General features: G+C 50.9%; 1 protein-coding gene across 1 annotated transcript in view; it reads right to left on the bottom strand.

Annotated features, from left to right (window-relative positions):
- LOC134017335 (Krueppel-like factor 7) overlaps window positions 1–18,577 on the bottom strand; it is a 40,073-nt gene extending 21,496 nt beyond the window's left edge. The window contains exon 1 of the mRNA XM_062456842.1: window positions 18,098–18,577. Within this exon, the coding sequence (XP_062312826.1) occupies window positions 18,098–18,199 (102 nt within the window). The 5' untranslated portion in view covers window positions 18,200–18,577. The remainder of the gene's footprint in view (window positions 1–18,097) is intronic.
- Between the last annotated feature and the right edge of the window lie 2,901 nt (window positions 18,578–21,478).

The following is a 21,478-nucleotide window of genomic DNA, read 5'->3' as shown; positions in this document are numbered from 1 at the left end:
GAGCATGGCTGGGGTAGAGACGCAGGGACAGCCATGGAGAGATAACATAGGCAGACGGAGCAAAAGTGTTTCAGGGATACAAGAGCGAGGTGAACTGCAGAGAGAGAGAACGAGAGAGAGGAGAGGAGCGAGAGAAAGGAGACAGAACGGAGAAAGAGAGCGAGCAGAGAGCAGAGAGGGTGGAAGTGTTTTGTTTCACAGACAAGTGCTCTGGGCTGGGTGATGTATTGAGATCTCAGGTTACACTGCGCTGGGTTCCAGGCAGAGGCTCTGACTGATAGGACCTGCTCCTTCAATCACAGACTCTATTTCACTGACAGCAGCGCTCCCCTAGCAGCCTGGACGAGCTGGGCCGCGGGCCAGCGGTACACAGCATTTAAAGACAGCACAACACATCCTCCGCCTGCTCGACATGGTTTAACGCAACCTCAACTACACCACCGTCCTCAGCCCACAGCTGAGCTCCACAGCCGAAAGGCCTTCCTTCGCTGAACTCTGGAGCTTCAGTCCCAGCCACACTCACAGATCTAATCCCCAGCTCTACTAGACCCTACAACCCTGAACATGTCCAAGAGAGCTCCGGGTTCACTTCTGGATAGTGTCTAGGTTCTGGGACACGAGCCAGCATCTATTCCTGCCATTTACAGTACGCGCCACACTAATACGACTGGGGGAGAGAGGGTAGGCAGTGACATAAGATGTGACTGGGACAACATGATGAGGCTGAGAGGAGGATGACAGGGTAATCTTTCACTGAAACCACGCTAGGTCTCAGCGCCAGGTGGAGTATTTGTGTTTGCGTGAGTGTGTGTGTTTGCCTGAGTGTGTGTGTTTGCCTGAGTGTGTGCGTGTGTTGGCCTGAGTGTGTGTGATCGGCGCTCCGTTTCTGTTTACCAAGGCACGTTCCCCTAAAGCACGTTGTGACGCGGGTCACTGAGGGGACACTTGAGGGATCAAATGCAACTCGTCAAATGAGCGTCACCGTGTCGCTGTGTAGATTCTGACTGGCTGGCAGAGGGAGCGATACCGCCTGAGCACAGTATCGCTGATCCATATCCGACCTGATCCCATTTGTTCACAGTAAACAAGGATGTTGACTCGCTCGGCGGACATTGTTTAGAGATGGCTGTAGGAACAATCCGGTTTCCTCAAATGGAGAGCTCAAGACGTGCATGTGCAGATGTGAGGTCAGCAGGATAGAGAGCAGCGTTACAGCATGGGGGTGGGGAGAGGACAAGGATCAACCCCGGTTTCCTTTAGGCATGAGCCATGTGTGTGTGTGTGTGTGTGTGTGTGTGTGTGTGTGACTGTGGGAGTTTTTACAGTCTGGGAAGTTATGTGTGTGACTGGGGGGAGTTTTTTTGAAGGCCTGGACAGTGTGTGTGTGTGTGTGTGGGACGGGGGGAGATTTAACGGTCTGAGAAGTGTGAGTGGGGGGGGTTTCACGGCCGCTCACACACTGTGCTTCTGAGATATATGTATCTACTGCCCCTTTGTCCCCTTTTGCCGGATGTGCCCTGTCGATAGAGAGCGCGATGACAGCTGCAGCAGGATGAGAGCAACAGGAAATGCATTCCTCTCATCTGAGCTGGTTTCCTGTCCCTGAAATGGATGGGACGCAGCTATATGCCCCATGGACTGAAAGGAAATGGGGGAGGAAATTGTCCAGGTAGGATGACAACTTTGGGCAGGAAGCGCCTTTACGGGTGTGTGTGTGTGTGTGTGTGTGTAAGTGTTAGTGTGTGTACGGGTATGTGTGTGTGTGTGTGTCTGTGTGTGTGTGTGTCGGAGTATGCCATGCCTGTGCCCTGAGTCAGACCAGGCCTCTGTTATGCAACACCACCTGGCAGCCATGCTCTGGTGGCTACCCACATGCTGATAAGACACACACACACACACACACACACACACAGACGCATACGCACACACAGACGCACACACAGAAACAAAAACACATGCACACACAGGCAGATCCAAACACATTCCAGACCAGGGTCACCATGGGCGAGCGTAGGCAGGCCAGACCCAGTCAGGGGATCACTGTCTCGGGGCCGTCTGCACAATCTACATCTTGCGTTTCCAGATATGGCCATGTGAGGGAATAAGAGGATAATCACACACCAAAACTCACGTAACCCTGAATGCCTCATTCTCTTTCTCCATTTTTCCATGCTCCCCTCTCTCCCAGCCTCCCCACCCCCCAACATCTAACCCCGGCAGCACCATCACAAGTCTTTGTGCTGCGGGGGGGATTTTTCATGCACCAAAGCCCTCACAAAACAAAATGAAGAACGCAGATTAGCAAAGCCGCTTAAAAAATTAAACAAGTTTACCGCTCGTCGTTGCGAGGGGGGTCACCTCAGAGAGATAGGCGAAGGCTGGCCAGCCTGGCTGCTGAGATAACCCGCAGAAACACAGGCAAGCTCGCTCCCACCCAATTTCACAGCACCAGGTTAGACACTATGGGTAATTGCGGCGGCTAACTGGAGTGTGCTTCCGAAGATGGCTTTTTCGGAAGCCCGGTACCTCGGTCCCTCTGTTTTAATCGTCTCTCAGAGAGGTCGATTATGAAGGCTGAGCACAGCTGCACTTTAAACTAGACGACAATAACCCCTCAACCCTTTCCCTCCCCTTTTTCCACTCTCTCTCTCTCTCTCTCTCTCTCTCTCTCTCTCTCTCTCTCTCTCTCTCTCTCTCTCTCTCTCTCTCTCTCTCTCTCTCTCTCTCTCTCTCTCTCTCTCTCGCTCTCTCTCGCTCCCTCTTTGTTATTCTCGGTTTCAGAGGGGAAGGTAGACGGTGCCACAGGCAGACAGGCCTCTGGCGTGGTCCTCTGAGGGTCCCCGCCTCAGGCTCCTGGTTCAGAGGAGGGAGGGATGCCGGGGACTTGGCTGTGGATGCACTCGGGGACAAGGCTGTGGCTGCTCTGGTGAACAGGCTCATCAGACAGGCAGGCAGTCTGTCGACAGGACGCTGTATCTCCCAGCCCCAGACTGACCTGGGTCTCCCAAATACGATGAGCTGCTTGAGGCTCTCTTTGATTGTCAACGGTATCTAATCAGAGTGTGTGTTTGTGCACGTGCGTGTGTGTGTGTTTCTCTCAGAGGTGGGCCTGTAGTCTCTGGTATAAACATAAGGCAGCTGAGAGATCAGAGGTTGAGCAGAGGTTAGGAAGGGATCAGGCGCTCACTTGAGGACACAGGAGGTCTTCTGAGCTGCTGTCTGAGATCCAGATCCAGATCAGTCGAAAATCCTTTCAAACCCAATGCATCGCCACGGTGACCACGACGACAACACGAGAAGAGAACAGGGGAGAGCGTGCAAACGAGGCGTCTCGTGCCCCCGGATGCGGCTGTCTGGTTCCATGTGACGCCTCAATCAGTGCATCCATCCCTGTCCTGTCCTCTCCTCTCCAGCAGGCAGGCTATCAGGCCCTCCCATCTGACACACCGCAAACAAACACACCCCGGCCATCGCCGCCACCCTCTGGACACGTCTCATCTGGGGGGAGGAGGGGAGATATGGAACACAAAGGATCTACTGTACCGTGTCCCAATGACCAATAAGGACAGTAGATTACAAAGATAAACACACACACACACAGATGACTCATCTGTCCCCATAGTCGTGTACAGACATACAAATACAAAGCATTGAGCACATGGGTCATTAATAAATGCATAACAGATCTTCCTCTTGATCACACATCATCCCCAGCCTGTCTCTTTCTTTCATACGCTCTCTCTCTCTTCCTCGCACACACACACACACACACACACACACACACACCACATATAAAGACATATCCATGATCTCAGAGCCACGCATGCTCACATCGAACAATGACCTCATTCCTCCCTCCCTCCCTCCCTCCCACTCTCCCCCCTCCACCTCTGCAGCTGGCCCAGAGAGTGAGGTCACCTGAGATTTGAAATGGAGGGATGAAATCATCATCAAAATGGAGTCCCCCCTCCCCCACTGCCTCCCCCTGCAACCCAAAACATAAACCCAGACACCCCTTCAACCCCTATAACCCCCCCCCCTCTCTCTCTCTCTCCTGCTCTCTCTCTCTCTCTCTCTCTCTCTCTCTCTCTCTCTCTCTCTCTCTCTCTCTCTCGCCCCCCTCCTTCCAGTCTCCCTCCCACGCAGGCTTTTACAGTGGAGGCACTTTGAACCCAATTACTAGCAGCGGACAGGGCTGCTACACAGACACAATGGGCAGAGCTAACAGGAGGCTGATGAATGCCTCTGCACTCCATTAGTTTCTGACTACAAAAGAGGCTCCCAGTATGGGCTAACCTTACCTCTTCCAGGGGCCACCCAACACGACAGGTCACGGTGAGCCCCGGCCTCTGTGTGAGTGCAGTGTGCGGCAGCGTGTGTCTGTGTGTGTGTCTGCGAGCGAACCATAGTAGGTAACCAAGGTATAGATGCTGCAACACAGGTGTAAGAGAGCCTCTCCGTCACCCGGGGTTACACGATGCGCGCGCGCCCGTGAGAGCGAGTGTGAGCGAGTGTGAGCGAACGGCACATGTAAGGCTGGCGTAAGAGTGTGCGAGGGCTGGCGCGAGGGCGGGCCATCCGGTGAGAGAGTGCGTGGCAGACATGTCGAGAGGACGTGAAGGAGCTTCCGTTGCGGTGGGGGCTTAAGGCGCCTTCCTCCCCCGCTGGCAGGTAGGGGCTGTCACGCCACAAGCCCCTGCTGTCACACACACCTGTCTGCCTCATGGGGGGGAGGGGGAGGGGGGAACACAGATACGCACACACTCCAACTCTCGAACTACTCTTTTCAGCCTTTACCACTCCACAACACCTCCCACCTTCACCCCTCTTCAGTTGTCCTCCCACGCGCCACTCCTCCCCTCTCCTCCTCCGCCGCTCTCTCCGTCAAGGTCAGAGTGGGTGCCTCTGGTGTCGATGCAAAGATGTGTGCAGTGCTAGGAAAATCTGCAAAGGTTGGAGGAGTCATCTCTGACTATACACACACAAAGCTCACACACACAGCTCACACACACCAACATTGCGCTGGGAACCCAAGGATCAGTGTTTGTCTACCCCGTGGTGGCTGCTCTCACTCTGAGGACTTTTGCATTTTGAGGAAGCCTGTGATCTCACTGGCCGTGCTGGAAAGCACAGGGCAAGGGAGGGATGACTCACAGGTGCTGAGCACAGAGTGTGAACGCGTGTGTGAGAGAGTGTGTGTGTAGGCGTGTGTGAGCGTGTGTGTGTGTGCGTGTGTAGACGAGGCAAGCAAATGGAGCCTGAGACCCTCTTTGCGGGAAGTCCTCTTGAGGGAGGACTCTCCTTCTCCTGAGGCTCTCCTTCTCTCCCTCCATCCCTCTCTCCTTCTCTCCCTCCATCCCTCTCTCCTTCTCTCCCTCCATCCCTCTCTCCTTCTCTCCCTCCATCCCTCTCTCCTTCTCTCCCTCCATCCCTCTCTCCTTCTCTCCCTCCATCCCTCTCTCCTTCTCTCCCTCCATCCCTCTCTCCTTCTCTCCCTCCATCCCTCTCTCCTTCCCGTCCCTCCATCCCTCTCTCGCCCCCCCTGAGACGCTCTGTGAGCTGCAGCTCACGCTTAAATAATTCAGATGGGTGGTGAGTGAGTGCATGTGAACTGCTCTACTGAACCCAATACACAAAGACACACACACGTGCATTCATAAACACGTACACACAAACACACACACACTGAGAATTTAGGAACCAAAATGCAGTGTCTTCTATGCACCCATCGGCACAAAGTTGACTATTGGAGACACAAGGGGAGACACAAATAGCACAATACACGCACAAACTCAGCGACACAAAGCAACACACACACACACCAATGTCCCCCATCCTGCAGCACTAGGTTATTCCCTCAGGTATTCCCGGAAACATTGCAGATTAAAATAGCATCCGACCCACATAGCACAGCTTGGCGATGGCTCACACTCCCAGTTCGCTCACTTAGAGAACTCTCAGCCAGACAGCCTCTCCACACCACCACCACCACCACCACCACCAAAACAACAACAACAAAACCACAGCGACAACAACCCCCCCCCCCATGTCCCCCCTTCTCCCCCAGCCTCCATCCCAGGGCAACAGAGGGGCTTGTCAGCGACGACCAGGTGTTGAACCAGGGTCGAGGAGCCCCGAGAGAACCTCCCACCTCTCGAGCAGAGTTCCCATCATGCCTTGCCACCTTTCAGGAAGTGAATGGCGGTGAGAGGGAGATAACGGATAAATGACAAAGACTCGGTCTCGTCTTTCTGCGACAAAAGAAAACCATCCCGGAGACAGAGTGTGTCTGGCAGAGAACAGGACAAATTCCCAAGGTCGTCCTTCCCTCTCCGCTCTGCATGTGACCCATTTACTGGGCTGCTCACAGACCGTGCGGAAGACTAGGAGTCTCCTCCCCACAGTACACACACACACACACACACATACACACACACACTGTACACACAGTACACACACTGTACACACAAAGTACACACAAAGTACACACAAAGTACACACACACACAGTACACGCACACACCATATAGTATCTGTCATTAGTCTCAGGTAAAGGTGGTTCATGCCTGCAGCTCATTAGACCAGGTGGGCTTCGCAGCAGAGCAGGTTTTGGATTAAGAGAAAGGATGAAGGGAGGAAAAAGGGAGGAGAGGAGAGAGGGAGGAGAAGAGAGAGGAGGGAGGAGAGGACAGCTCAGCGGCCCTGCAGAGCCAAAGTCTAAATCTGGAGCGCGGTACAGTATGCCACCTGCCTCAGCTCCACAAACACACAGCCAGGGGTCTGAGGGCAGGGCTTGCCCCACAATACAACATGGCCATACCAACGACTTAGCAACCGTCGCCAGGGCAAACGGCAACCGTGGCAATTGTCACGGCGGCGGCCGGAGGGGCTGATGAAAGGGGGAGTGGGGGGGGCTGGCGTCAGTCCAGGTGGGAGAGGAGTGCGGAGGAGGAGGGGGTGGAAAGAAGGGCAGGGTTTCCTGAAATTTGACAGAACGGAGGGGGGGGGGGGGGGGGGAAGCTGGTTGGCGGATATCTTGGGAAGCCTTGCGGACGCCGTCGAGGCCACGCTCACAATCTTAGGCTCTGGCAGTCAGCACACGCAAACACACACTTCCTGTGCCTCTGTCGAAACCCACAACACTGCAGATGATGTCACACGCACGGCACACACACACACACACACACTCGCATGCCTCAGGCTCCTCCTTTTTGTATGTTTGTGACGAGAGCTATGTTTGCCCCATCATGCAGTGGGCCAAGCACTGAGTGGCACCCGCTCGCTCCTTGAACGCGCGCCAGACGGGCATCTGCGCTTTTTATTCTCTCGCCATCCATTTACTGGGCAGTGCGTGGGAGCTACAAGCCAAGCAGAGAGCTGGCAAGTCTGTGCCAGCTCCGAATACAGTGAAAGACATGGGGAAAGGGGGGAGGGAGAGAGAGAGAGAGAGACAGAGAGAGAGAGAGAGAGAGAGAGAGGGAGAGAGAGAGAGAGAGAGAGAGAGGAGAGAGAGAGAGAGAGAGAGAGAGAGAGAGAGAGAGAGAGAGAGAGAGGGGCAGAGAAAGAGAGATAATGCGAACGTGAAAAGCGTGCTGGCATATCAAACTCTGGAGTTGACACAATGGGAGTCTGGATCTAAGCCAGGTCACGCGGCCGTCCCAGAAACAACATCCAACCCTGCATGCAAATGCATCGCTCTTCCTCTACCTCTCCCTATCTCTGACATCTCTCCATCTCCCTCTTCACGTGTACACACAAACAAACACATAACAGACTGCGAATGCTCAACTTCCCACTTTCACAGGCTGGTATAGAGTCAGCTGAATATGGCCTTCTGGTCTGATATCAACTATTAGTTCACTCTTTAGAAGAACTGTTTAGTCTGGGAGTCAGAGGGCTCGTGGAGTTCCAGCTCAAGGTCTTACAGAGGACATATGCTCCTTCCGAATGGGAACCGACCCTAACCTACCAGCTGTTAGCTAGCCCTCAGTGTGTCCAGTGTGTCTGGTTGTGTGTGTCCATCCAGTGCCCTTTCATCATTCTCTGCTGATATGAAAACAAACAAATGATCTCATGTGCCTAAGCAACAGGTGTGTGCTCATGTGAATCATGGTGACACCCTCTCCTAAGCTACACACAGACCATCTGTCCTTGAAACACCCTGTGTGTCAACAACACGCCTATCCTAACTGAGCCTTCTAAAAATCTCATAAAATAACATCCTGGATTCTACCACAGGACAGTGACAGGAAGTCAAAATTGGACTTGTATGGTCAACATGTCTGTTGCCAACATTTCACTTGTCCCTCTTGAACTGGCGGGGATTTTCAACCTGCAGAGCACCTGATATATGTGGACAAGATCCTATGATTCATATTACCATATGGAAGCTGTCAGGTCTGGCTGGCCTTTTTAGAGACGGAATATCCCGAAGGTCAAGTTCAGAGAGAGAGAGAGAGAGAGAGAGAGAGAGAGAGAGAGAGAGAGAGAGAGAGAGAGAGAGAGAGAGGAGGAGAGAGAGAGAGAGAGAGAGAGAGAGAGAGAGAGAGAGAGAGAGAGAGAGAGAGAGAGAGAGAGAGGGAGGAAGGGAAGAAAAAAAAGAGAGAGAGCGTAGCGTGGGGAGTCTAACCACCCCCTCCCATCCCGGGAGCTGTTGAATAAACATGAGACGCCTCTCTCTCTCAGTAGACATGCCCTTCAGTTTCAGTTATTCTCACCCACACTCTTTCTCTCTTTCTTCCTTGTCTCTCACACTCTCTCGCTCTCTCTTTCAGAGGTCTCTAAGACACCTCCGAAGCTGTGCTTAGAGCTATTTAAAAACAACAATAAGAACATGATCTATTATGTATGAGTGTGTGCTGCGCTCAACTCTGGGTTTCCATGCTCAGGTGTAGAATACTGAATGCTTTTGCTTTACTCACAGCTCACCTGAGCAGAGAAGAGGCGAGAGGAGGAGAAAGGGCTGGCTGGAGCCAGAGAGGGAGGAAGGAGAGAAGGAGATGGGGGACTGTGTGCGTCTGGGAGTATGCAAGTGTGTGGAAAAAATGACTGTCTGCTCCCCGGCTGTTAATCAAAGCACTGAGTGGAGCTACCTCTCCATCGACTGACAAGACTTGGAGGCTCATGCATAAAGATGCATCTCTCTCTCTCTCTCTCTCTCTCTCTCTCTCTCTCTCTCTCTCTCCTCTCTCTCTCTCTCTTCTCTCTCTCTCCTGTCTTCCGCCTCCTCCCATGGGCAGGGGGGAAGTGGTTGGGTGGGTGGAAGTGTGGGGTGGGCTTTGACAGTCACTTGAGAAGCTCCCAGACAAATGAACCCCTCTCCATTTCTAGTAGCACCCCCTCCCCTCTCCCCTCTCCCTTTCTCCTACTCTTTCTCTCCTCCTCCGCTGCCTCTCTCCTCCACTCGCTCTCTCCTCCTATCCTCCCACTCTCGTCTTCCACTCCCCTCTCTCCTCCTCCACTCCCCCACTCCGCAACTCCTGCTCCCCTCCTCCACTCCCCCTCCCCTCCTCCACTCCCCCTCGCCTCCTCCACTCCCTCTCTCCTTCTCCGTGCCCGCTCTCCTCCACTCCTCCTCTCCCCGTCTCTCCCCCTCCTTCCTAGTTCCATCTCCACCAGTGAAAAACCTCTTGATCTCTCATAATCAGCGTTCTGACGTCCACACGCAATCATCTGTAGAGCGGCGCTGTAATTACCCCTCTACTCCCCGAATTATCCCACCTCTTACTGTGTTGGTGTGTGTGTTTGTGTATACATCTGTGTGTGGATGTGTGCGTGTGTCTCAGGAAGGTAAGTCTTTTGTTCTGAGCCTGTTAGCCACACTGGCTATGAGCGGCCTGTAATTGTCCCTGTGTCATGTTTTCATGCGGTAGGTTCACGTTAAGCACTTTACTGAAAATAACCTTGAATAGCCTATAATATTGTAGCAATAAGAAATAATATTGGAGCAATTTCTGGCATGCCAGTGTTCTTTTAGACTGGGAATCTACAATGGTGATACATTTGATGTGTAGGCATACTTGTGTTTGCTAGGCAGTTAGGCATAATTGTATGTGTGCAACCATGCCCTACAGAGCTCCTGAACTCAGCGCTCCTGCAAGCTTCCAGTCTTCTCTGTCCTACAGTTCAAAGCTGGCCTCTGTCCAATGTGACCGACATGATTTTCTCTCCCCAGCGCTAAACGGGAGCCATGAGCTGGAGAGACCAACTCACCTTCCGGGAGAGCGGAGAGACCTGACATCCATTTGATATACAGTACATTAGCTGTGTGGAGAAGAATGAAAATTCATCCCTTTAAACTGTGTAATCTGGGCCTGTGAGGCAGGCACTCCACTATGTCCTTCTCTGGTGCCCCATTCATCCTCAAAGATCAAGCCTATAGCTTTCACACTAAACCCTGGCTTCACAGCCCTCTATCATCTCTCTCTCTCTCTCTCCCTCCCTCGCCCCCCTCTCTCCATTTATGCGGAGTTCATTTGTTCCGCTTACCTAGAGCTGATGTACTTACTGTGCTGTTCCGTATCTAATATACCTCTATAGGAGAGAAGGGGCTCCTTCAGTCTGGTTAGCCTGCTGAAGATGTGCCGACCTCAGCTCCTGTCCTCCTCCGACGGTTTCTCATTAAGAAGCACAGATACTGGTAAGTCAGAGGGAGGAGGTGGTGAGAATAACACGAACGCGTTGATTACTCGAACGTAAACGAAACAAAGGGGAAAAAACAAAGCTGTGCTCGGGTGCGAATTTATTTCAATCGATCGTGTGAAGATCTCCTGATGTCTGCATGGCTTTGTCTCTCCACAACGATGATTTTAATTTTTTCTTCCTTCTCTCTTTTCATTTTTTGCCAGCAAGTCAGCTAGAAATCTTCAAACAAATCGTACGACATGTGTCTCATTTCGTAGGAGCGGAGGCGGGTTTGTGTGTGCGTGTGAGTGTGTGTATGGGTGTGTGCATGCGAGTGTGTTTAAGTGTGTGCAGTGGTTCAGGTGAGGTGTATAATCTAACCAGCGCAAAGTGAACTTATATGGTTTGCAAAGCTGTGTGTGGGTAGAGGGGGTCTCCCACTTCAAAGGGAGACAAGCCTCCCCCCTCTCACTCCCCTCTCACCCCCGCACACAACTAACCCCCCCCCCCCCAACCTTTCCCCCATGTAGCACATGAAAGCCTCAGCTCACAGAGCCTGAGCCCTAATTGAGGTCAGCTGGTTAAGGCATGTGTTTATGTGTTTGTCTCGGTGTGTGTGTGTGTGTGTGTGTGTGTGCGTGCGCAGGTTTTCTGTGTTTTTTTTGTCTGGGTGTGTGTGTGTCTAGTAGATGATGTCGATGGATACACAGCCCATTCATCAAGGCCAGCGGCTTCATCAGTCCATCCAGCAGGAAAGCCATTATGCTGGAGAGGCACACAGCAGCAGGCGTGCCGTCCTCTCCTGAAGTGCACCCTCACCGCTATCATGAACCCAGATCCCTGAGTCATCCCAGGCCAGGAAGTAGGAGAGATCCCCTGTGGGGCTCTGGTGAGGATCCCTGAGTAGGCCAGCACAGACAGGAAATGTCTGACCTAATACGCTCTAGATTTATGGATATGTGGCATAATACGGCTGTTTTGTAGTGCAATGGGCTGTCTGCCAGGACTAGCCCTACCTCTAGCCCCAGCCCTAGTCCTAGCCCCAGTACTAGCTCCAGCTATATCCTTAGTCCAGTCCTTATCTTATCTTATCTATCGTAAGATCCATTAAGCTATATAGGCCTCCAATCTGATCAGAGTAGGTCTGATGTATCCGTCTATCTGTCTAAGGAGCCATTGAGTCCACCAGCTGTCAGTCGGTCGGTGTGTGTGTTGTCAGTCAGTCATGGAATGCAGCAGTTAGTACTTCGCTGTGTGTGTAGGCGTGAGCGATACCTATGTACGTCAGCCCCAAAAGACAGACACCTCCAATTACAGGGTGAGATAATTGTGCGACAGCTGGGTTACCACGGTAACCTTCCCCAGCGAGCATGTAAATCTCTGAGACCACTGAGCAGAGACCGTGATGACAGTAATAAGAGGCTCTCTTTATAGTGCTGAGTTACCATTACAAGCTGCCACAACTAGTCCAACGGGTTTTTGTGTTTAACTGGTCTGTTTCAAAAACATAGTCCAAAGGGCCATTGAAAACAGCTGACCATATGTAAGACCTCTTTGCGTGTGTGTATGTGTAGGGCATAGCGTGCATAGCATGATTAGTAATTGTGGGTCCTACCTGTGTGTGTGGGTGGGTCAGTAATTCACAGTGTAATCCATCCTCTTTAAAAACCAGAGCCTCAATACGAAAAACCACAACTAAAACTACCCAGGTGTTTCGACTCCCTCCTCACCCCCATCCCTGTGTCACAACTGTGTTTGTGTGTGTGTGTGTTTGTGTGCGTCTGTCTGGGTGTCCCTCAGCACGGCAGCTCTGTCTCACTGTAATCCCCGCAGCTCTCCCTAGGGCTATCCCAGCGAGAAGAGACCAGGGGGGCTGGTGGGGAACAGGACGGGAACTGAGAGGGGGACGGGGGGACGGGGGTGGGGTGTGGTGGTGGGGGTGAGGGGGGGGGGGGGTTGTACAGCTCTTCTTTTCCTTTTCCTTTTCCTCTTCCCTCCCCGGAGCACATCCAGCCAAGCCTGGTCTGAGTGTGAGAAAGCAGCTGTGCTCCAGTGAGGATTGCATAACAGGAGTTTTGGCAGAGCCAGCCCAGCGGAGCAGCTCTCCATGACAGGGCCCTGCAGCTGGAGAGACTGCAGCCCAGCGTGGACCCACACCTGCCCGGACCTGAGAACACGGCCTCGGAGGCCCCCAATGCTTGCATACTCCACTGCTCACGGAAGACCTATGGGGATGGGTGGAGGCCGGTGGTGGTTCCAACTTTGGTCAAACTTGTGTGTGTATGTGTGTAAGGGGGAGGGGCCGGGGGCTGAGCTGTAGCCTAAATCTATCTGAGCCTGTTCTAAATGTTACTGTGTTTTGTCCACTCATCTTTTCCCTGCTCCACAGCCCGTCCCATCCCTCCTACTCTTCCTCTGCCCTCTCTCTCTCTCTCTCTCTCTCTCTCTCTCTATCGCTCTCTCTCTCTCTCTGTCGTTCCTTCTACATTTCTCTTCTGTGCTCTCATTCTCGATCCCTCTCCACTCTCCACCACCCTTGTCTCTGTTCTGAGAGTTACTGGGCTGTGAAATGCGCAGAAAAACTGCAGCAGCGCTGGAATATGCATGCTGGGCAATTCATTATCTTGTCAAACTTGGCTTCCCTGGGCCGGCCTCAGAACCCTGTGAGAGGCATGGTAGGGATGGCTGCCTGCAGGCCAGAGGGGGGGGGGGGGGGGAGAGGGGAGAGTTGGAGAGAGGGACAGAGAGAACAAGCGATTGATAGAGGGATGGAGAGAGAGCAAAAGAGATGGAGCCTTTGATGGCCCAGTTCACTTGGATAGGATATGCTCTGTAGGTCAAATGGGTGAGGGGAGCGAGATAGATGCAGGGCAGGAGGACAGGAGGAGGAGAGGGCATCCGCAAGAGGGTGGAAAGGGGCAACAGGACAGGGGATTCAGGTCACAGAGAGGGACACAGGGGGTTCAGAGCTCATGTGTCAACCTTGGTGACCTTCTACGAAGACCGACCAGCTAAATGTCACCCTTCACCCCTTTGATGGCACAGGCATGCGGGACTGACCATGACTAAAATATGACATGACCCTGCTCCTATTTCAACATTCATGAAAGCTATGCATTGGTTCTCTACTGTGATTTCCCTCTCAGCTCAACTTCTCAGCTCTGACACTCGGACATTTGTTTAATGATGTTGTACATCTCCTGGCTATGTTTCCTCTGTGATCTCATGTTCCAGGCCAGCTCCATCTCAGGACTCGGGCTCTTCAGGACTTCTTTCTGCTGCGACTCCTATTGCAGAAATCAGGAGCTTGCATTTCTGCCAGAGACTGTGCTTGTGATCTAAAAATACAGCCCGGCTGAAAACAAATCAATTAGCGAGGACGCTTCAAATTCCTGAAGGTACCGAAATAGACCCTCTGAAAACAAAAAGGAAGAGAGTAAAAAAAACAAAACCCCCCAAAACGTCCCAGAGTGAGAGACAGGACTGCGAGGCACGAGGAAGGGAGAGGAGAGAGAGGACAAAAGAAAAATAGAAAGAAAGAGAGAGAGAGGCACAGAGTGACCCATTTTCACTGCAGCCCACAAATATATGGGTGCTGTCTGAGTAGAGGAGCCACAGGGACACACGAGCTGCATAACCAGACACTAACCACACACACACACACACACACACACACAAAAACAAAAGCAGATCCCTCCCCTTTCCATCCCCCTAGTCCGTCCCTCCTCCCTCTCCATGCTTCATCTCTCAGGTATAGCTGCTTAATTGGGCAAAGTGACTCACCTGGGTTTTAATAGTGTTGTTTACTTCTACTGTCTCTGTCTCCATTCCTCCCACCTGCTCCCCATCACTGGCCTTCACAGCCAATCAGAACAACCGAGAGGCGACAGGGAGGGGGAGGGGCCAATGAGATTCTGTGCCTGTGTGTATTACAATATACGTCTGGTACTGCCTGCTTTTAAATGCATGTCGGTGTTATGTTTGCATGACTGCGGTGACTGGGAGAGGACGTAGAGACAACAAGGGGAACACACACAGATACTCTTTGAATTAACCCCTCTCACGGGTCACTGACAAAATAATCTATCCTTTCCACCCCAGACAGAGAGCCGACGATCTACCCCCCCCCCCCACCCCCCCGCCCCCCCACCCCATCCCTCTGTGTCACTGTGTCTTTTTTCTACGCTCCGCATCTATCTGTATCTCTTTCCCTCGATCCATCTCTCTTTCTCAATCCCTGCGCCCCCCCCCCCCCTTTCTCTGTGTACATATCCCCTCTGTCTCTTGATGACAGTGAGAGATGGGCTTTTTGTTCAGGCAGGGCCAGGGCAGCCCAGGCAGAAGCAGCATCATCTCCACAGGGACCCCGCAGGGGAGCAGTGGGGCCTGAGAGGACTTCATCATGGCCCTGTCGCCTCCAGCGCTCCATCATACACTTTTACTGCCTCTTGGCCCGAGCCCCAGCCCCAAACCCTGCCAAATTCCTAACTCCATCCCTGTCCCCGGCCATTGTCTGTACACTACCAGACCATAGAACCATGCCCAGACCCCAACTCTGTATCCACTCTCAGCAGTAACTCCAGCTTAGGCTCCAGCCTCTCCACCAAGCCTCATCCCATGCCTTCACCCAGCCTTTTCCCCAACCTCATCCCTTGCCTCCTCACAGCCCCATCCCCAGCCTCATCTGCAGCCTTCTCCCCAGCCTCCTCCCGGCCCCATCCCCAGACTCATCCCCAGCCTCATCTCCAGCCTTCTCCCAAGCCGGAGCGCTGAAACTCAATTCAGCCACACAGCACCATTAAGGTCTGATTCATGCTCCGCTCGCCGGGGCCCCGGCACGGCCATCCATCTTGTCTCCTGTGAGAAGGCTGCCGTTTACCTTCCCTTGGCAGATCTAGGGCTGCCCTATCAAGCCATCCGCACCAGTAAAAGCATCAGGCTTTAACGGTGCACGCTACACTAGAAAAACTTGCTTTATCCACCTGTCTTGCTGGCTGGCTGGCACTTTCTCTTTCTAACCCTCCCTCTCTCTCAAGCCCCATCAAATGGGACATTTATAGTTTGCCCTTCCAAGTTTCCCCCCCCCCCCCCCCCCCCCTTTCTCATTCTCTCTCCTCCTCGGACAGGCAGTGCGGCCTGGTCCGTTTCCCTGGCCAGCGGAGAGTAAACAGTAGAAATGAGCTCCAGCAGGTCGACGACGAGCACTTCCCTCTCCGTCATCACCAGGCCGAGCTTCCCCCTGGTCGCTCTCTTCCTCTTCCTGTCTCTCTCTCTCTCTTTCTTTGTCTCACACAACTCACAGCGAGAGCACAGTGCACGGACACCCGCGCACACCTGCACACTCTCCCGCATGCTCTCGGACTCTCACCCACGTATGAGTCGCTGTCTGTCTCTCTCTCAGTCTCCATCTCCGATGTGTCTCTCCCTCCTCCTCCTCTCTTGGCATGGCTAGCCTTTGGATGGGAAGGAAAGGCCCACCACAGGGAGGATCAATGCTTCCCCTCACAAACCTGTCATATATAACTAGCCAAACAGACAGGACAACTTTGGGGATACAAACATACACACACACACACACACACACACAACATACACACAGACAATATAGATACACACACAGATGAAGGAACTATGTACTGCAGCTAACAACACGGCAGTGATCCCTTTGTGTGTTTCAAGACATCAAACTGACATGAGAAGCGACCACCGTTCTCTGAGACAACAAAGGGGGAGGAGGGGGTGATTGAGAGACGGCCAGGAAAGATGGATGGAGCGTACCCGTCTGTCTGTCTGACAGCAAGCGGCCAATTACTGCCGAATGTGGCGGGATGAGGCCTGCCAGACCACAGCTTTCCATTAGCACATGCCAGCCATGCATGTGTGTGTGTGTGTGTGTGTGTGTGTGCAGGGTGGACAGAGAGAGGCCGAGAAAGAGAGACATGATGGTGTGTGTATGTGTGTGTGTGAGAGAGAGAGGAAAGAGAGAGAGAGACATGATGGTGTGTGTATGTGTGTGTGTGAGAGAGAGAGGAAAGAGAGAGAGAGAGAGAGAGATAGAGAGAGAGAGAGAGAGAGAGAGAGAGAGAGAGAGAGAGAGAGAGAGAGAGAGAGAGAGAGAGAGAGAGAGAGAGAGAGCTGAAACACCAAAAAATGGTGTGTCTGTGTGTAAGGGGGGCTTAGGGGGTCTGTATCCCTTTCAGACTCACACACCACCGATAAATAACCACCCGCTGTATTTCCCGCAGTTGAGCACATGGAATGGCAATGAGTTGAGGGAGCCAGCCGGTACGTGCGCACAGCGGCGAAGAGCACCGCATGCGGACTCATGAGCGCTCCTCTCACCACGCGCTCCACCGCATACTCATCACTGGTCAAAAAACCTTCCCGTCTATATAAACCACAGCTGGGTTCATTATGAATAAAAATAAGACGTATAGATTTCTTGACCGAGTGGCCTTAAAATAAACAGTATCAAGTCTGAAGTCAGATGGACAATCATCCGAATTAGTGTCAGTAAGTCACCCAAAGAAGTGGGATGCGAGTGGCTACGGCCTGGCACGGGCACTTGCTTGGCCATGTGCGTGCCCGTGTTCATGCTGTGACCAGCCCTGCGGATGACTTCATTTGAATGAATGAGTAATGTCGAGCGCGACATGTGATAACGTAACCGAAACAAGCGTTTACGGCTTTTCAACATCCCAGCCTTTTTTCTATGGATTCATTAAGTGCAATCGGATGTCCAGTCTGGTTCCAAAAGCCAGCTCTTTGCTGCATCTACACACACTTCCTTTGCTTTCGCTTATCTCTCACGCGCATATCCGCGCGGTTACGATAATATATTATGCATCACTATCGGGAGCTGTTCCTCGTACCACGGGTTGAAAACACCAAGTAATCTGACAGATGCGGATGCATTATTTAAGAACAAGTCTCTTATTATTAGTCAACTGCCTATCTTCCATGCCCAAATTGCCTTCGCCCTCCCAAATCCTATATGGCAGACTAGCAATTATTGTGCCACGAGCTCAGGTTGCCATTATTTAGAAATAAACCAAACAGAACGGCGAACAGACGGGCATATCGATCCGCTCAGGATTCTCTGATCAATACACTAAAAACCATGCACCTTTTTTGCATCACATCTAATTTCATTTCAAAATGCTTATACTATCAAATACATCTTTAACTATACTTTTCACATGAGCAGGCTACTTAAAAAAATATATTGCGAGGAGCATGGCAATATTGAAGATGAAAGAGGTTACAGATAGGCCTGGCCAACATTATTGTATGTCTAGAATACTTAGACAAAGCGCACTATGATGAACATCCACAACAACCATCACCGCGCGACCACACTGCTCAAGTTGAGAGGCAGCGCGGGCTGCGTGCGAGCGCAGCTCCGGAGCGCTCAAGTGATTTAAAATAACACAACCCAGAGTATGAGAGTAGTTAGAGTAGGGAAAAGCAGTCACCTGCTGCCAGTTCTCCTCCAGCGAAGGCATCGCAGAGAAATAGCCAGTGTCATGCACGAGTTGGAGTTCCTGAAAAATACTGTAATTCGCCAACACGTCCATGATGATGCGCGCCTGAAGACAGTTTAGTCTGAATCCAAGGGAACGCACAACCCACTTTAGTTTGACAAGGGGTTAACAAAAATTATTCTTCTGATCCGTCCGTGGCTGTCGTGCGCCAGAAAGTATTGCTCTTTCTGCCAGTGAAACCAAACATGCAGAAGTCCTCTGAAAAGCTATAGAAAAATAGTAGTTTTATGGTATAAGTGATGTGCAATCCTTGTTTTCTCTGATACGAACTCTCACGTCTTCAGTCCAGAAGTGGAATGCCAGCTCGTTGACTTGAAACGTCCATCTATTTCCGCATTGCCAGATTACAATCTTTGCTCTATAAATTCCAGGTTGCCTTTTTTCCTAGCCGCTGCGCTTTCAGCAGGCAAGTAGCTGGGGCTAGCTGTCTAGTGGTGAGAAGAGCGAGCCAAGGCTCCGGGAGTGGGAGTGGCTTGATGTCAATCAATTGTGTGCGTGACCATGTAAGGTAAATAGGGTTGATGATTTCACTTGCGTCCAATTAAGGCGGCGCTAAAAAGGATAAAAAGGAGGAGTTATAATGAATGGCGCAACACCATTGGCTTTTTTCAGTTGTCACTCCGCCCTTAGATGGCTCTGAAAGGTGAGCTATTTTTAGAAGGCTATATAAATGTAGCAGCATTCCTTCCTCACTCAGAACGAGTTTTCGTGCGGAGAGGGAACATCTCATGCGCGCTCCTGCTAAAACCGAAGTATTTTAAGCAGATATTGTATTGTACGGTACTTACGAATCACACTAATCTAATCCTTCATGTTGAGATGTTGGACAGTGTGTTTCTTGTACACTTTTAAGATAGATCAAGACTCATGCCACGAGAGAAGATTCCTCCGTCTATGATATAACACATCTTTCCCAACACGGCTCTGAGGCGACTTCTCTTGTGGTTTGAGGTTGCAAGCATTTACTGGAAATACGCTGCGTGGTGAGCATGCACGATAGGAGGCAGATATATTCCCACACAGTTTTTACTGCCCGGTAAAATATACAATATCCTTATCAAAACAAGTCATTAACTTTTTCTCTGTTCTGTTAACGTATTATGAAGCATTGTTATAGTCATAACAAGTATTAACCATGTTGATAGAGGTTGTAAATTGTGCTTGGCCATATTAAGACATAAATCTGTTGTAATAGCCTTTAGATAACAAATAAAGATTTTACTACACTAAAGTCAATTTGTTCCTGTGCTCAATGCTGTTAAGGGCTGAACAGATTTAACTGAACATATCAGTAGGACCATACGAATGTACACTTGTAAATACAACCTCGCATGTAATTAGCCACATAAACCGACAAATAAAACGATTTCACTGACATAATGAAAAAAAAGTATAATATTCCATCCATGAATCCCATAAATTTCTGGAAAACAATGTCTAAACTGAAACTAATATGCATATAAACTCCCAGTGATAGATACTGTCATACTGTATGTTTTCCATTACATAACATTACATTGTTGTCATTGGACAACACAAAATCAACAAGCATTGTTATAGAAATGCATAGAACTGGAGTTATGCAAACACATTACACTGCTCTGAATGTATTTCAATACATTCTGACCTTTCTTCAACATAATTGTATCATTTCTATACACGCCTGCATGACTATATAGGCCACACATAACCACAATGTGCATTGAGAGCATCACTGTATACATTCTACAGCATGTCTACTTACACATCATTTTGTGGACATTCTGACCAACCAAACTAGCCCACCCACCCTGCATGGAAGCAGATAAACCTTGCCCATCTCTGGAGTCACCGTAGTGAAATATGTTATCGAAGACATATTTTGTGCTGTGTTTTGGCCTGTCCTAGACCTGGCCATAGCTGTGCAGTGCCAGTGTTGTGTGGGAAAGCACACCGATCCATCTTTATATTGATAATCAGACAGCACCCGCTTAGTAACAATTTACAATGTAGGGCAAAGCCATCAATAAGCTGGCAAAGCCAGACCACGGTGGCTAGATAAAGCAAAGCAGAAGGAGTTAATTACTATTTCAATGGGCATGGGAAAAGGTTACACGTAACGACCATTAGGTTCTCTTGCATATTCTAACTGGCTTAACCATTAGTCACATACAGTATGAGAAGCTTTACTCTACAGCTCAGGGTTACACAGAGTAAAACATCTGTTTACACGTCCGTGTACGAACATGAGTACTTCCAGTGTTAAAGGTGATGGTCATGTTGTGCCGATTAAACCTCTGTCATCCTGTCAGCACAACAAACTGATATTAGCGGTGATGAGTGCCATCTTTTACTACGGTATGATGTCATCATCAGGGACATACTGTGACTTTAATCACATGTTAGTTTTAGTTGATACTAACTCAGTTTGTCCTAATGAATAAGGAGCCAGCGGCGACAATAATGAAACAAATCTGTTGTCAAGCTGTGAGAGGCTGTTGTGCATCCATACAGTAGGATTCATAGAGTGTTTTAGTGTTGTTGAGTAATTGAGTTTGTACCTGTGTTTTGCTTTCTCCTGCAAGCTCTCTGCTCCCAGGGGACTGGGGCTTTGTCTCAGTGGAGAGTGGGGGCAGATGGTTGCTAGATTGGCTGTTTCAGGACATTTTCCCCATTGATTTTTACAGGTCTCCCTGCCAGAGGGAATTAGCTTGAGCAAAAAAAAAGGGGGAGGGAGGAAGGGGACGAGGGTGGAGCGGAGGTGGAGGGTTGGGGAACGGGTTGCGCGTGTGTGTATGTGTGTGCGTGTTTGTGTTTGTGAAGGGGGTGCGAGTGGCAAATGAGACAGAAACTCAGAGGAGATGATACCAGCTGTTTGCAGCTGGGTGCCTTTGTGCCTGAGGGGGTGCAATTTTTCTCAGTGTGCACCCGTCTATCCTGAGGGGGTCAGATGCTGCTAGAAACAGTCGTGGCGTAAAGCCACCTAGCAACGCTACGATTGGCCACAGGGCAAGGATAGGGGGAGGGGAAGAGGGGGAGGGAAGAAAGCAGGTGTTTTGTGGGTCTTTCTTTGTGGTGTGTATGCGTGTGTTTAGTTGTTGGTTAGTGTGTTATGGTTGTGAGCTTTGGAGCAAGTTGTGAGCAGGTTATGTGTATGGAGGTAGGAGGATTGTGTGTACACGTCAGGGTAGTTTTATGCTGATTTGCATAATCGGTTTCCTGACTTCCTGAGTATGGGAGTCTTCATTGGACGTGTGAGAGTGTGTGTGGACTACATGTACAACAGGTTAAGGGCAGGTGTGTGTGCGTGTGTGTGTGTGTGCGTGTGGTGTG

The sequence above is a fragment of the Osmerus eperlanus genome, chromosome 3 (genome assembly GCF_963692335.1).
Source record: "Osmerus eperlanus chromosome 3, fOsmEpe2.1, whole genome shotgun sequence".
Lineage (NCBI taxonomy): Eukaryota > Metazoa > Chordata > Actinopteri > Osmeriformes > Osmeridae > Osmerus > Osmerus eperlanus.
The sequence above is the reverse complement of the archived record's forward strand: the minus strand, read 5'-3'. Positions and strand labels throughout refer to the sequence as shown.